This window comes from Amblyomma americanum, chromosome 2, assembly GCF_052857255.1.
Source record: "Amblyomma americanum isolate KBUSLIRL-KWMA chromosome 2, ASM5285725v1, whole genome shotgun sequence".
Lineage (NCBI taxonomy): Eukaryota > Metazoa > Arthropoda > Arachnida > Ixodida > Ixodidae > Amblyomma > Amblyomma americanum.
The window spans coordinates 188,746,405-188,760,906 of NC_135498.1; the positions used below are offsets into that span (position 1 = coordinate 188,746,405).

Here is a 14,502-nt window from a genome sequence, read left to right on the forward strand (position 1 = left end):
GTCGGCACGTTGCTCCCATTGGAGGCTGGCCGGGGCTTTGGGGCTAACGGATTGTGATTCCTTGAACAGCGCTGTTGCACGGTGCAGCAGGCGGCGTCGACGTCTCCCACGGTTGCAAGGACCAGGTTATTTTTATTTTTTTGCCACAAAAAACGGATGGGTGCTCAAGGGCGCTCGCTTTTAAAGTTGGCGGCTTGAAAGTAAAGCCGACGCAAAACGCTTCGACAGCTTCTGCATGTTTCTGGAGGTACGGGGTCCACTGGATCAGGCTCTCTCACCCACTTGCATGTACCTTCAGATGTGTACTGTGAATGGATTAAATTAGCCGAGAGCTTGAAAAGAACAGTTCCTCCCAACTGCCGAAGCTATTGGATGATGTCACAATGCGCACATCGCCGCGGAGCCGAACCGGTCTGGCTGGACCGGCGGCAGCTAGCGCACTTGGCGCGAAATAGAGACATGCTCCAGGTCTCCGCCAGTGCGGTCAGAGTGCGCCGAAGCCGCCGAACGCATTGGCGGTCAAGCGCAGTTGGAGTGTACAGGGTCTCGCTTTGGCCGACGTGACGTCGCTGTGCAGCGCGCGCGCGCTCCTTATGCCGGAGTATAAACGCGCCTTAACAGAGCCTGCGCTTAACTGCTAACCAACGTATTCAGTGGCTGCATCTATGGGAGCCACTGAAACCCCCCGCACACTCACTGAATAAAATATAAAACCTGTGCCAAGGCTCGGAATCGAACCAGGGCCTTTGGCATTTGAGGCGGAGACGCTACCACTCTGCCACAACGGCTCAGGCTTTAACAGTGGATAAAGGCGCATCTAATGAATGCACTCTTCCGATGCAAAAGTCTCCGCGCTTTCGCTACGTATATCCTGGCCTAACAGAGCTAGGCCATCAGCAATTTTTCTACCTTGTACCTTGTCTCCCGTCCCTAATAAATGATTTCCGTCAAGTAGTTTGAAGTTGACTGGCACAGCCGGGAATGTTTCGCCGGGTGAGTGTGCGAAAGCACAAGTGCTCTTTATACTGCGAATTGCCTTGTATGGTCACTGACCATCGTGCCAGCATAGCTTTTCATCAACCGGGGCGATCATCTGACCAGCCTTAACAGGCTACTTCAAAGGTTAAATAATACTTGAAGCGGCACTTGGAGTTCCTCTGCTGTTCGGCGCTTGTAAATTGAGGCGCGTCAAAAACAAAACCACGGGACATGCAAAGCTCATAGACGCGAAGCGCCATAACTAATCGAAACTCTCCTGGCCGCCTGTAGCGCCACCAAGCATTGGTTTTTTTTGCTTCCAACATTCAGGTTGTCTTTTGTCTGTCTTCCTTGTCTGATAAAAGTGCACTATCGGTTTTAAAACAAAACTTACTTCAATATTGAACCATGCAACCTTCCTTTGTCAGCCTCAGAGATTTCATGCAGGCAGGAAAATTCTTCCAAGGTGGCGTCTCTTGTCCTATGACGTCATCACGCTTGTACTTGCCAGATTGGCCTATGGCGGCAATACCTGTATTTTGGTTCTTGCTATTATCTACCTTACAAGAGCTTTGTTTTTAGTAAGAGTGGCGTTTTTGTGATCAGGAGCTGGTATTCTATCGATACAAGCCTACTTCAATTTCTCCTCAGTGTCCCTTTAAAAACTTCATTGTGAACCTACCATGCACATTATTATTATTATTATTATTATTATTATTATTATTATTATTATTATTATTATTATTATTATTATTATCATCAATACTGCAGAGTCGCTTTGAGTCCAAGCAACGGTGAGCACAAAATGTCACAATGAAATACTATAAAATACAAATACACTTGCATACACATCCAACACCGCATATCCTATACAAGTAGAAAGGGGATTTCCCTCTCTTCTCTTCACCACCTGTCAACCATAGCAGGTTGCAACTGGCTCATCCGTGAACTAACCTTGGCAAGTGACAGGGTTCTTCCCATGGTAGCCACTCTCTCCTCTTCCTTAAAAGAGCAGAGGGTGATGTCCCTCTCCATTTTGCCACCTGTCAACCGTGGCAGGTTGCAGCTGGCTCATCCATGAACTAACCTTGGCAGGCGACAGGGTTCTTCCCATGGTAGCCACTCTCTCCTCTTCCTTAAAAGAGCAGAGGGTGATGTCCCTCTCCATTTGCCACCTGCCAACCGCGGCAGGTTGCAGCTGGCTCATCTGTGAACTAACCTTGGCAGGTGACAGGGTTCTTCCCATGGTAGCCACCCCCTCCTCTTTCTTAAAAGAGGAGAGGGTGATGTCCCTCTCCATTTGCCACCTGCCAACTGTGGCAGGTTGCAGCTGGCTCTTCCGTGCCACCTTGCTCTTGCCACCTTCTAAGGTGGCATGAAAATAATGTAAAAACAAATATGCCAAGATACGAAGAGATACCTCTTAATGTGAGGAGCACTGACAAGCAGGCTATTGTAATTAACCTCTGATCTCTATCTTTGTGTCTTTCTTACAAAATTAAAATGCAATGAAGGGTATGTCTTAACTACTGATGACTGGTTAGTTCCTCACACCAACCGAATAAAGGCAAACTTCATTTCCTTACACCTGATATTTTAAGCAGATATGAATCTAATCAGCCAAGTCTGTATAGGCTGCTGTGAAACAATTCGAAGCTGTATTTTACGAGCAGGGTGACCTGGTTCATGATGAAGTTTGCAGTGTGTGCATTCTTCTGTGTTCATTATTATTTCCTCGCGTGCAGTGTGTGGCACTAAGCCATCTATTCATTCTTGGTGCTTTGTAAAGGCCACCGGCACTTGCAAGCTATTTTCTTGAGCTTTTAATTTGTGGGCTATTCTCGGCATGCATGCAATCGGAATGCAGTCAAAATAGTGTACTCCATACCGAACTGCAACAAAGACATGGCATACCTTTTGTGTATTTTCAGTTAAGGAAATCAGCTTCTGACAAAGCACCTTGAATTTGCATCTGGGTTTGGCTGCTGCAATGACAGGTGGGGTTGATGCTGCAAACAAAGTCATACCTTACAGCCACTGCATTGGGCCTGTTTGGCACCTGCCTGCATTTTGCTCACTGCTAGCAGCTGATAAGCCTAGTAGGCGTAACATTGCAGGTAACCATGCAGCTGTGTCCGCCACGCGATCCATTTCGTGCCTGTTGGCCAGCTCTGAAATTGGTTGTGAAATTGCTGTGTCTTTATTTTTTTATGTGTTGAAGTGTGAAACTGATTCTTGTGTCCCTGAATCATTATTGAATGTAATATATTATTGCTTAGCTATGGGAAATAACTCGTGGCAGAAGGAATTTGCAGCTGTGCTGTAGGTAATGTCCCTTTGTCCATTGAGGGGTACGAGGCCTGTGGTCGGTTGACGAGAATGCCAGTCCCCTGTAAGAAGTGAAGAAGGAGAGCGGTTGGATTGAAGGGCAGCCAATGGATGAAGTTCAGGAACTGTCGCATGACAATAAGGTAGCAGGGAAGGAACATTGGTGGCTGAAGTGTTGCCGCTGTGCAGGCCCATGGTCCAGCCATGCGGCTGCTGCTCATGGGGATGTGGCAGGTGGTCACACTGCACAAGTACGTCGCCTGCTGGCTACTCTCGGTGAGTGGAGGCATCTTCTCCTAATCCCATGATACGACTGTTGTAAAAGAATAATCACAGCTGTGCATGCCTGCCATCCAAATATTCAGCTAGTCTGCGTAGTGCCTGTTTTTAGTCCATCACGAATCTCGCCTTCTTTCTCATTCGTGCCTATCATTAATGGTGACTGGAACACTTGTTACTGGTCAACTTTTTCAGAGCATGGACTCAGCGTTTGGCACAAAGCAGCACTTAAATGTCCACACATATGCATTCCAATAGAAGGCAAGGATAGATTTATGGGGAGGGGGAACGACGCCCCCTCCGCTCCCCCTAGTTTTACTTGGAAAATCGGGCTGGACCCTATTTCTTTGATGAAAAAAGTCGAAAAAATAATTGGTTCAGATGGAACTGCCCCTCCAAGAGCAACCCATAAGTCCATGCCCCTGATGAAGGGGCCAGTAAAGTTCTTAGCGCTGTGAATGGGCTTGTCAGGAGATGAGCTTCTTAAATAGGCAGTCATGCAATGCACTGACACCTTAGCACCAATGCGTGACCAGCAGTTGCCTACAAAGATGTTGCCCTCGGCCCATGCAGGAAGGCAGCTGCATTATGGCGGGCCTGACGTACAACGGCCGGGACGAGAATGGCAATGACCTCTGGAACGGCTGCGTCAACATCTCGGTCTGGCGCTACGAGACAGCCACCACCTTTGACGACCTCATCAAATCCTTCAACATCAACACCAACCTCTGGGTTGCACAGTGGGTCTCCCTCCTCCTCTTCCTCCGCCATCACTTTCTCACCTGCAACTCGGTGTATTCCTTGTCACACTGCGTGAATACACGACGTGGCCTACCGGTGACCCACGACGCAGTGAACATGTTAAATGCGCTCTTATTGCTGACGACACACTGTCACTTTGTCAGGCCTTAGACTGCTCGGCCACTTGTCTGTGGTGGCTGTGTTTAGATGGAGGGGAGACGCAAAAGGTGCCAGTGTTCTGTGCGATGTGGGAGTGTGCCGATAGGGTGGTCACATTGCTGCGAGGCATAGGTGATTTGGAGACCAGTGTGGGAGGTCTTCGTACTCTGCTGTATACTCTGTGGACTTGGTGGTGATGACTTGGGGGTGGACAGAAACTGCGACTGTGCCACAGCCTGGCTTAGTGGCACAATCTGCCATGGTGGTCCAAGATGGAAGTGGCAGACACCTCTCAAAGGGATTACAAAGCATATGGCCACCAGGCAGTCGCAGGGGCGAATTTAAGCAGGGGGGGGCGTCCTCTCAAAGTTAGCACTTTTACACAGAATCCCAATTTTCGGCCAGAAAAGTTTAAAGAAACAAGTTTCGAACTTGACCACCCCCGTCTCCTCCCCCCAACTACATTTGAATCTCTGTAATATGAATCTCAATGGGAGGTGAAAATATTCATATCAGCCGAAATTTCGTACCACCAAAAAACGAGCGAAATTCGTTCCCAAACCATGAGACATGCACAAAACATTTATTTACGTGGAAAGAAGTCACGTATGTTCTTTTAATCTTTTTCTCGTGAGGTCGGCCAGCAGATAATTTTCAAAGCTGAAGAACTGGGCTGTTGTGTTCTCACTCATAGTCTCAGATGTCACAGCACGCCGCAGAATATCGAGGGCGTGCATAGTGTCTGCTGTCGTCAATGGCTGGTCTTCTTCTTCATCACTGGTCCAGGCTGCAACGATGTCTTCCACTGTGCGCAGACCAGAGGTGGCGAGATCGTCGTCCGCAGTGATGAAATCATTGGCACTACAGTCAACGCCAGCTGGTTTCAGACAAAGAGGAATCGGATCTGGCACTTGCGAGGTGGTGGCCACTGTTGATTTAAAAGTTCCACTCTTTGTGAAACAATTGGCGATGGTTGCAGGGGAGACGCAATCCCAGGCCATTGCTATAAAATGCATAGCGTCCAGAAGACTAATCCTCAGATTCGCATCCTTGCGGTCAATCTTAGCAAGGAGGCGGTGCACCAACAAACCTTTGAAATGGTTCTTGACATTTCTGATAATGCCAGCATCCAGTGGCTGCAAATGACTTGAAGCATTCGGGTACAGGAATACCACTTTAACACTCTGTTTCATCATTTTTTTCGAGTAGGCTGCAGACTGGTCCAGCAGCAAAACAGTCTTTCTGTTCTGGCACAACATCCTATGGTCCAAGTACGCGATGAATTCCACAAACAGAGCCAATGTCATCAAAACCTTTTATTATTCCTGTAGATGCAGGGCAACCGACAGGCTGCCTTAAAGCGTTGGGGCTTTTGGTACTAGCCAATGATGGTCAGTTTCGTCTTTTCTGACCCATCATCATTGCAGCAAAACAGTACCGTAACACGCTGCTTGCTTTTTGTCCGCCCTGGCTGGCTCCGCTCTTGAAGCACAGACTCTTTTTCGGGCTGAAGGTTGTAGAATAGCCCTGCCTCGTCTACGTTAAAAACATTGCGAGCGTCACATCTCGCGATGAAAGACTGCAGCGTGGTTGCCATCCAGTCTTCAATGGCGGAGGTGTCAAGCTTTTTTTCTTCGCCGCAAACAATTTTGTAAGAGAGGTCATGCCGTGCCTTCAATTGGTGGATCACCAGCTGCCAGGGGCCTGAAAATCTTCCGACTCTCCGTGTGAGTGCGATGTCTGCAGCCTTCTCTCGAAGAACTTTTCCGGCAATGTTGATTTCGGCCGTGGTGGCTTTAAACCATGTTAGGAGAACTTCTTCTAATTTCACATGGTGGGCAGTCTTTGCTTCTTTGGAGTTTATGCCAAAGTGCTGCACATTCTGCACAAGTTGGTCGTGCTTACCGACCATCGTAGACAGTTTAGAAAGCAACAGGCCTAATTCCTTAACCATGTCAATGCACCTTTTCATGGGCTCTTCGTCTACCTTCTTTAAAATATCCAATTTGTCCTTAAAAGACAGCGCCTTCCGCTTTGCTGACATTGTACTGATTGCAGTACCTTTTGGGCTGAAGTGATCGGTGCTCATGAAATGACACATGCAAACAACACGCTGCACTTCCGTAGTCTGTCTTCGCACATGAGGGAACAAAGAAGTAAGAACTGCTGCCGCTGCAACGATCTGTGTGCTGGCTGTAGCAGAGAGTGGGGGAGTGGGGCGTGCGGAGCTGCGAGAAATGTGGAGAGGACGACTGCACCCAAAAATTCTGGTTCGGTTGGCTGGTTCCCAGGGCGAATGGACCAATAAGCGGCGGTGCTAGCCTCGGGCAAAAATGAAGTAAAAAAAAATGGTGAAGAGGCCGCCGTCAAAAACAAGATAGAAAGCTTCCACTCGCCCGTCGCTTCCCTCATCAGCTACCCTGTTACTGTGGACTCCCAAACTGGTACTGGCATACGCTGTGCCGGCAATTGCTCGAAGGTCGTGGTGATCAGGTTCGTATCACCTGGCGTGACATGGAACAGTGTTCGGAACATCCGAATTGTGGCCCATTGTACACAATGCAGTTCAACCGGGGAATTTTACGAATTCGTATCAGCCAGGTTCGTATCATCGTGATTCTACTGTACCCCTCCAAGAGCGGCCCATCAATCTGCCCCTGGGCATTGAGGACTGGGCTCTGCAAACTTTCTGGGTAGCAAGTTTGCCCAGCACAAGGGGAGTGCAAAGAAGAGAGACTGGACAGGACAGGCTCACTAGACAGGCTCAGGCGCTGCTAATGGCCGCCTTGTCTATATGTTGTGCTTGTCCTATCAGTTAGTAGAAAACTCGTTAATTCGAACCTCATTAATTCAGATTTCTTGATAAGTCAAACTGCATGGCTTGGTCCGTCCATGCTCCATTGAAGTCTATGTAAAACATAGCCCGTTAATTTGAACAAGAATTGTTTGCAGCACCAATAATTCCAACTACGCACTGTGGCGTCTTGGGCGGGCCTGAGCACAAGGTGAACCAAGAAATGCTCCCCCGAAGCTGCACTGCCTCTTTGGAGGAGATGTAAACGGAGGAGGTGACTCTCTCTCTCTCTGTTAGCAGCGGCATGACAGCAGCAATTAACTGCATGACTTCCGAGATTTGTACCCGGCTTGCTTGTAAGCATTGAACTCGGAGGCTTCAGTAGCCTGCTGGGTTAGCTTTAGCTGTTGAGCGATGGACGACGTGACTGGCAGCGAGATACAGTGAATCAGACACATCGCAGCGTCTCCAGAATTCTGATTCTGAAACCATGTGGTTGCGCACAAAACCACGACGGGCCTGGAAAATCTTTGGGTGATGTTTGCTGCACGTCTTTATCTCTGCTTTCCAGTGTCCTTTGCGTGCAATTGGTTGCAGCTGTAGCGGTCAACCTGCGTGGTGTGCCACGGTGTAGTAATTTAGAAGTGTCTACTGTCTGCGGTAATTACTGTGCCAAAACGCTTCGAGAGAAAATTAAAACCATGCGTGAAGTTGACACCGGTACGTTATTGAAACAGGATATTGTTAAAAAGCATGGCACGCTCATTGGTTTGCAGTTTGGGACTTGTGCTCGGAAGGCTGCAAAATCGGGCAATGTATTTGCAGCCGTCCTTGCGACTTTCGCTTTTTCACCTTAACGGTCATGCTACCTCAAGGCTTGCAAGTGTGAATTTTTGAGCTGCAAAGGTTGCACTATCATTTTGGTCGAAAAGCGGCAGTTGCATATCAGTAGCACGCTGCTCGATTTTCCAGCCATGTGACAATGCTCACAGGTGGTAGCACGCCGGTTGCGCTGAACACCGCTTGCTTCTTCAGTTTTGAAGGCTATCTTAGAGGCCTTCTGAAAACTTCAGGCTTTAGAACAGAAGGTACTGGCCATTGCCTTGCAGGAAAAAAAGCAGAAGGTGATGATGGAATACTCTAAAACAATAAAATAGGGTAATCATTTCCTGACTGCTTCCCAGTTGCATTGTACCGCATATTCTGCCAAAATTTTCCTATGACAATTTTTAAGGGCGTTAGCTCTTACTCATCGCGTTTCTCGATTTCTTGGGGTCTCCTACCACCTCCCTTCGGCACGAAATTTTTTAAGTCCTAGGAATTCAAGATGGCGGCCCCCATAGTACCGTAAAAACCTGTGTATAATACGAACCCGAGTATAATACGAGGTGAAGTTGTAGAGACGCGAAATGGAAAAAAAAAAAAAGTTTTACCCGCGTGTAATAGGAGTGACGAAAGCTCAGAGAAGGCATTTATTCAAATCCCATCCCGCACTTCAGATCAATCACTTTCCTCTTCACCAGCGCTTTCTTTGGACATTTCCTTGTCCGACAAATCATCCCCAATGTACTCATCTTCCGTGCCATCGAGGGCATTCGAGATGCCGCATTTCTTAAAAGAACAACACGCAAGATCTTCTGGGATGGCCACCCGTGCGTCCATGATACATTTGCACAAGCGTGGCTGGTGAAGCCCGCTTCAGCCGCCCGGTTGGTGTCACTGGACGCTCACCTGAGCGCATCTACTCTGCGTAGCACCGCTTGACTGCGTCCTTGAAAGGTTTGTGTACGAAAACATCAAGGGCCTGTAGTTGAGACGTCATCCCACCCGGAATCACTATGAGTTCAGTGCCACAGTAGCCTCTTGACCGTGTCGGCCAAATGGAAACAAAACGCATGCAGCACAAGGATGGACGGCAAAGACAACAGTGCACCAGGTCGCCTACAGCACACGAACTTTACCCAGTCCAAGACTAGATCCTCATTCATGCACCCTTTCTCATGACATCTCACGGTGACATTTTTCGGCAGCACCTCACTTTTTGGCATTGCTTTCCTCTTGAAGATCACAAAAGCGGGGAGCTTGCGCCCATCTGCTGTGCACTATAACGTGACTGTAACTCGCATCTTCTCGTTGCCAGTGGCCCGGACGCTAACTTGTCTAGACTATGCCCAGGTAAACCGGCGTCTCATCGGCATTTTTCATTTGGCCCAACAGAAAGTTCTTTGACTTGCGCAAAGAAATAACATGGCGCTGAAAACTCACAAGCAGCTCTATGAACGCTTCAGGCAGCTTCTGTGAAATCGAGGTCCGCCGCCGTAGTGAAAAGCCAGCACGGCACATGTAGCGATGGATCCAGTGCTTGCTCGCTTTGAAGGTAGAGCGCGGTATCCCTTTTTCTTTTGCAAGCTCTCTAGCTTTTGCCTGCATAAGATTCACGCTCATAGCTAGATGTGCGGCTCGCTGTTGCCGTACGAACTCCGTCAGGCCAAGCTCATTTTCAAGGAATGCGCCATTATTCAGGCCGCGAAAGCTTCGTCGCGTTCCGCTGCATACAAAAAGGGCTTCTTTCTGTCATCTCCATTCATGAATGCTTCTCTCGACGACACCAAACTGCCTCCCGGCCGCACTGTTGCCGTTGTTTTCCGCAGCTAAAATAACTTTTCGCTTGAAAGCACCCGAGTGCCGTTTTCGAGACCCTGTCATCTTGCTCCCAAAAAAACATCCACTTCACGAAGCGTGGCTTACATCTGAGCACGTGCGTTGTCAACAGGCACACGACACACCACAGCCCTCTCACACCCAAAGGATCAACAACAAAGAAACGACATCGTGACGTCGTTTTTCGAGAGTAGCGAATCCAAGCCGCAGCCACGGCGCAATAACGAAGCAATACGCGGGCTTTTATGGTAAATCGATGTAGCAACCCAATTGGTGATTGGTTGGTGACGTCATTAGTATATCGAATTGGTGATTGATTGATGACGTTACTAATATATCCAATTGGCGATTGATTGGTGACGTCATTTATAAATCCAAGACGGCGGCCGACTCTGGCCACCATGTGACTGTGATGTCATAATCCAAGATGGCGGCCAAATTCGGGTGCCAATGATGCCGTCAAAATCTAATGTGGCGGACAGAAGTGAAACCACGTGATTAGGACGTCATATCAATTCTAGTAAACCAAACAGCAAACGCTCGTTACTTAGTCTTCTAGACTGGCGGAAACTTTTTTTCTTTGCCTACTCAGCCAGGGCTGAAGTAAAATGCGAGAGCCATGTCAAGCAAGAAAATTACCGAATGTGCCACCTGGAAGCTCAATTCTTCCTATTTGTGGAATCTTGGAGGGGTGCAATGCCCTAGGAACTTAGCCCAGGTTAAAATGTAAGGTAGAAAACTACAAGTAAGTCTTATCCACAATGCTGTGCTTATGGGTTGCAAAGTGTCGGTAATCTTAAGCTACATTGTCTGCATCTGGTAGATGAGCATTCCACACAAGCACAACCGGTAACTTCTACTGTGTTGTAAGCAGCAACTCCCAAGAGCACGGAAGTTGGCCAACACAGCCGCTGAAGCAATAATTCCATCCGATTTCGGCTCAAAACCAGGAGCACCCAACGATGCATCTCTGGGCGCTTGGAAGCCTGTGGATGGTGCCGGTCACTGTTGCCAGCACAACTAGGACGTTCGCAGTACGCTGAATGATTTATCCAATCACTCTGTGGAAGGTACTTCTGTAGTGCTCAGTGACGCGTGGACTATGAGAATGGAGAGTCCTATCATCGTTACTGCCTCCTGCATTTCACACGCTTGGGACATGCATGAAAACTTCGCCGAGTTTATGCTGTACTGTTTACGAGCAGTATGTTGCGTGACCTTATAATTTCAGTACTTTTATCGCTAGTGTACCACCAATAGTTTTTTTACGATTAGTAGTAGTGATTCAGCTGTCGATAGTATCAACAGTACTATCAGTAGTTTTGCATCACTAGTTTGGGCCCATCACAGGGCTTGCAGTTCAGTCAAACTGACGCAGTATGATTAAGCGGGCTACATGTTGCTGTGAATACTGCGTTTGGGCTGACATGCCACAACTGGCACTTAGTCTTCGTGGGGGAGTGTGGAAAGGTTGGTACCACTTTGTTGTAGCTCAGGTTGCTGCTGTTGCGTCCATTTTGCACGCAGTCTTGTTGGGCTTCGCCAGCAGCACGCTGCGCCTTGCCCCTTCAGTAATGGACCAAAAATTTGCAATAAAAAATTTGTTATTCGTACACATCTGTGGGTTGCGAGCCCCTTGCATGAGCTGTTAAAACACAGCTCTGCTTCTTGAAGAGCAACTTTGGAAATTTTTTTAGTGCACTTAGTTAATGGCTGATTTATATATTGCTGAGGGCTTTCTCGTCAGAGTATGTGACTTCATTACTTCAGATACTCAAAGTGTAATTTGAAGTAAGCTATAAAGTTTAAACCGAAACCTAAACTCCCACGCGCGGCCCGGAGGGTTGCTTTATGTGATGTCAGTGATAATGTCGCTGTTCGCAAGCAAGCTGCATTTGCTTGCTGCCACAGTGCGCCAAAAGGGCATTGGCAACCGACCTCAAATCCACGGTCCTTTTCCATGTCCTCCAACTGCACAAACGACTGCGTAGACAACTTCAGTTTAAATGTGACCTGCTGTTTACTTATTAGCTATCGCCACCAGAAAGGGGGCCTGTCCAGGGCGGTGGTGGGTGAGCGCAGGGTGTCGCTGGTGTTTGTTTGTAAACCGTGGGGGCTACCTTCACGTCTTCTATTCGTCCAAACAAACGAATGGGGCTGATGATGCTGTCACCGCAGGTACGTGTTCAAGCGGCTGCGCTTCCTGGGCAACAAGCAGCTGTCGCAGCTGAGTGCCCTCTTCTTCTTGGCGCTGTGGCACGGCCTGCACTCGGGCTACTACGTCTGCTTTTTCAACGAGTTCATTGTGATGAAGTTTGAGCGCGACGTCCTTGAGCTGATTGAGCGGCTGCCGCGCTTCAAGCGGCTCATCTACCACCCGTACCTGCGGCTGCCCCGCTTCCTCTTCCTCAAGGTGTACGTGCTTGTCATGTTCGGCTACTGCATCGTGCCCTTCGTGCTGCTCTCGCACCAGCGCTACATCGAGGTGAGCACTGAGGAGGTCTAGTAAGGTACTATGCCCTTTAGTCCATTGGTCGACAAAAGCTCGTCTATTCGGATGTTATGCTTGCCAGCGGCAAGGCTGTGGCCCCCACCCCAGCCACTTCTTAAGGTGGGCTATTATTATTATGGCCACTATTATCTGCATTTCTGTCAGGTAAGGGGTGGACTGCAGAAATGATTGAATCCTATCTAGTTTGCGCACACTTTGTTTAGATGTCTGCAGAACAACAGTATGAGTGCAAGATATACCGGGTATTTCAGCGAACACTTTCAAAAATTCCTGAAAATATTGGGTTCAATATAGCACAAAAATTGGTGTAGGATCACACTGTCTGCCCCAGCAGACACAATATGCTGCAAAATGCCTCCAATTATCTGGTAATTAAACCCACAAATTGACTTTTTAATTATCGTAGCTGGGTGGTTAGTCCCAATTGGGAGTTTGATGCTGGGAACAAGACGATGTCATATCAGTTTTTGAAACGAAGAAAAACTCAATTTCGCGAGCCCTGCAGCGTGAAGAAATCCAATTGTTTTTCCCACACGCGATCTAAACTGAGCGCACAAGGAGCACCGTAAGTATGGCGTAAGCAAAGCGTCCACTTGTGACATGTCGTAATGGATGCAGCGCCCAATTCGAAACGCGTGTGCTAACTTTTCTAGCTAGAGAATATCGGCGCTCAGCTTGGACTGCGGACGGCGTTATCGACTGCTTCGTCGCTTGGAGTAACAAAAAATATATGGTCATCGTCTGCTACGCGGCCGTCGCTTTTGGGAACAGTGACAAGCGCACCTGGTGCTCTGGCTGTCTGGTTAATTCCGGAAAGAGTTTTCTAAATCTTTTTTATTTTCGTCACTAGCTTCGTGAAAGGGATACAGGCACTCTTCTCTGACAGTGTGCAGACTACTGTTTAACGTTAGATAGTGCCAGTATATCGACATGCATTGTATTATTTCTGTCAAGCGTCTATTTCTTTTATGCGGTACCGGCTTATTGACTGCTAGAATTAATGAGAATGACTTCGTAGGTGAAAAGATTCTAACTGAAAACATTCCAATATTAACACTAAGGTGCTCCGTACCAGCTGGCTCAATACGGTTGCCTTGTGCTGGATCAGACACGTCCCGTGCTGTAAGTAGTGGTAGTATTTAATTAGGAAACCTTTTCCGTAGATGTTTAGCACTTTCTAGTTGCATAACAAACAGGGATGAATGAAATTTGTACCTTTTATGGATTCAGTTGGTTGCAGCCCCACTTGGACACTCCAGGAAAGAACTAGTATATGGGATGAAAAGAAGCCATGTTCAAAATGCTTGCAGTTCATTGCAATGCACAGTAGAATGCGGTCTTTGATGGAATTCACAGCAGAAATGTGCATCTCTTGGGGAATATTTTAAATTTTATATCTTGATACGCTCCTTCAGGTCTTCGGGGTTTTGCTGGCTCTGTACTGAAAACTTACTTCTTAACGTACCCCAGAGGAAGGTATCCAGTGGTGACAATGAATGAATGAATGAAAATTTCATTGGTCCACTGAGAAGGATCCCCCAAATCCCCGCTCCCGGCACGCAGGCCTGGGACGCAGGTAGGGGATGTTCCTCAGACTAACGACTTGTGAAGTTGCATTGTTTCTTCACTGCCTCAGCCGCCAGGTGACAAATTGGGCAATCTTGGAGGCCACGCTGTTGTTCCCCACTGCCCAATCCATTGGTTGGGCAAGGTGCTCTCGAGGAATTGCATCGCAGAACGAAAAAAAGGTGGTGGGGCTCCCTCATGCTGAAACCACATTTTTTTCAACTCGGGCACTGGTAGCTCTGAGGCAAATTCAGAGACTGCGCCTTTTAGGATTGAGTCTGTGTACTTTTCCCCAGTGAGGTTTCCATCGGTGAAGTAAGGACCGACAATATGGCTGCCATAAATGCCCGCCAAACATTTGGTGACCATCTTATTTGGTGCTTGTGCTGGCATAGCCAATGTGGGTTCTTGTCGCACCAATAATGCGCATTGTGCAATTTGACATTGGAGTGCCTGCAAAATCTGGCTTCGTCTGCCCAAAGCA

The 14,502-nt window shown here is 48.0% G+C and overlaps 1 protein-coding gene across 3 annotated transcripts in view; it reads left to right on the forward strand.

The window, feature by feature from the left end:
- Nucleotides 1–14,502, forward strand: part of nes (lysophosphatidylcholine acyltransferase 3 protein nessy) — a 78,419-nt gene that overhangs the window by 55,165 nt on the left and 8,752 nt on the right. For all 3 annotated transcript variants that reach the window (XM_077655614.1, XM_077655615.1, XM_077655616.1), the window contains 3 exons: nt 3,496–3,582; nt 4,159–4,325; nt 12,119–12,425. In XM_077655614.1, coding sequence (XP_077511740.1) covers nt 3,496–3,582; nt 4,159–4,325; nt 12,119–12,425 — 561 coding nt within the window. The remainder of the gene's footprint in view (nt 1–3,495; nt 3,583–4,158; nt 4,326–12,118; nt 12,426–14,502) is intronic.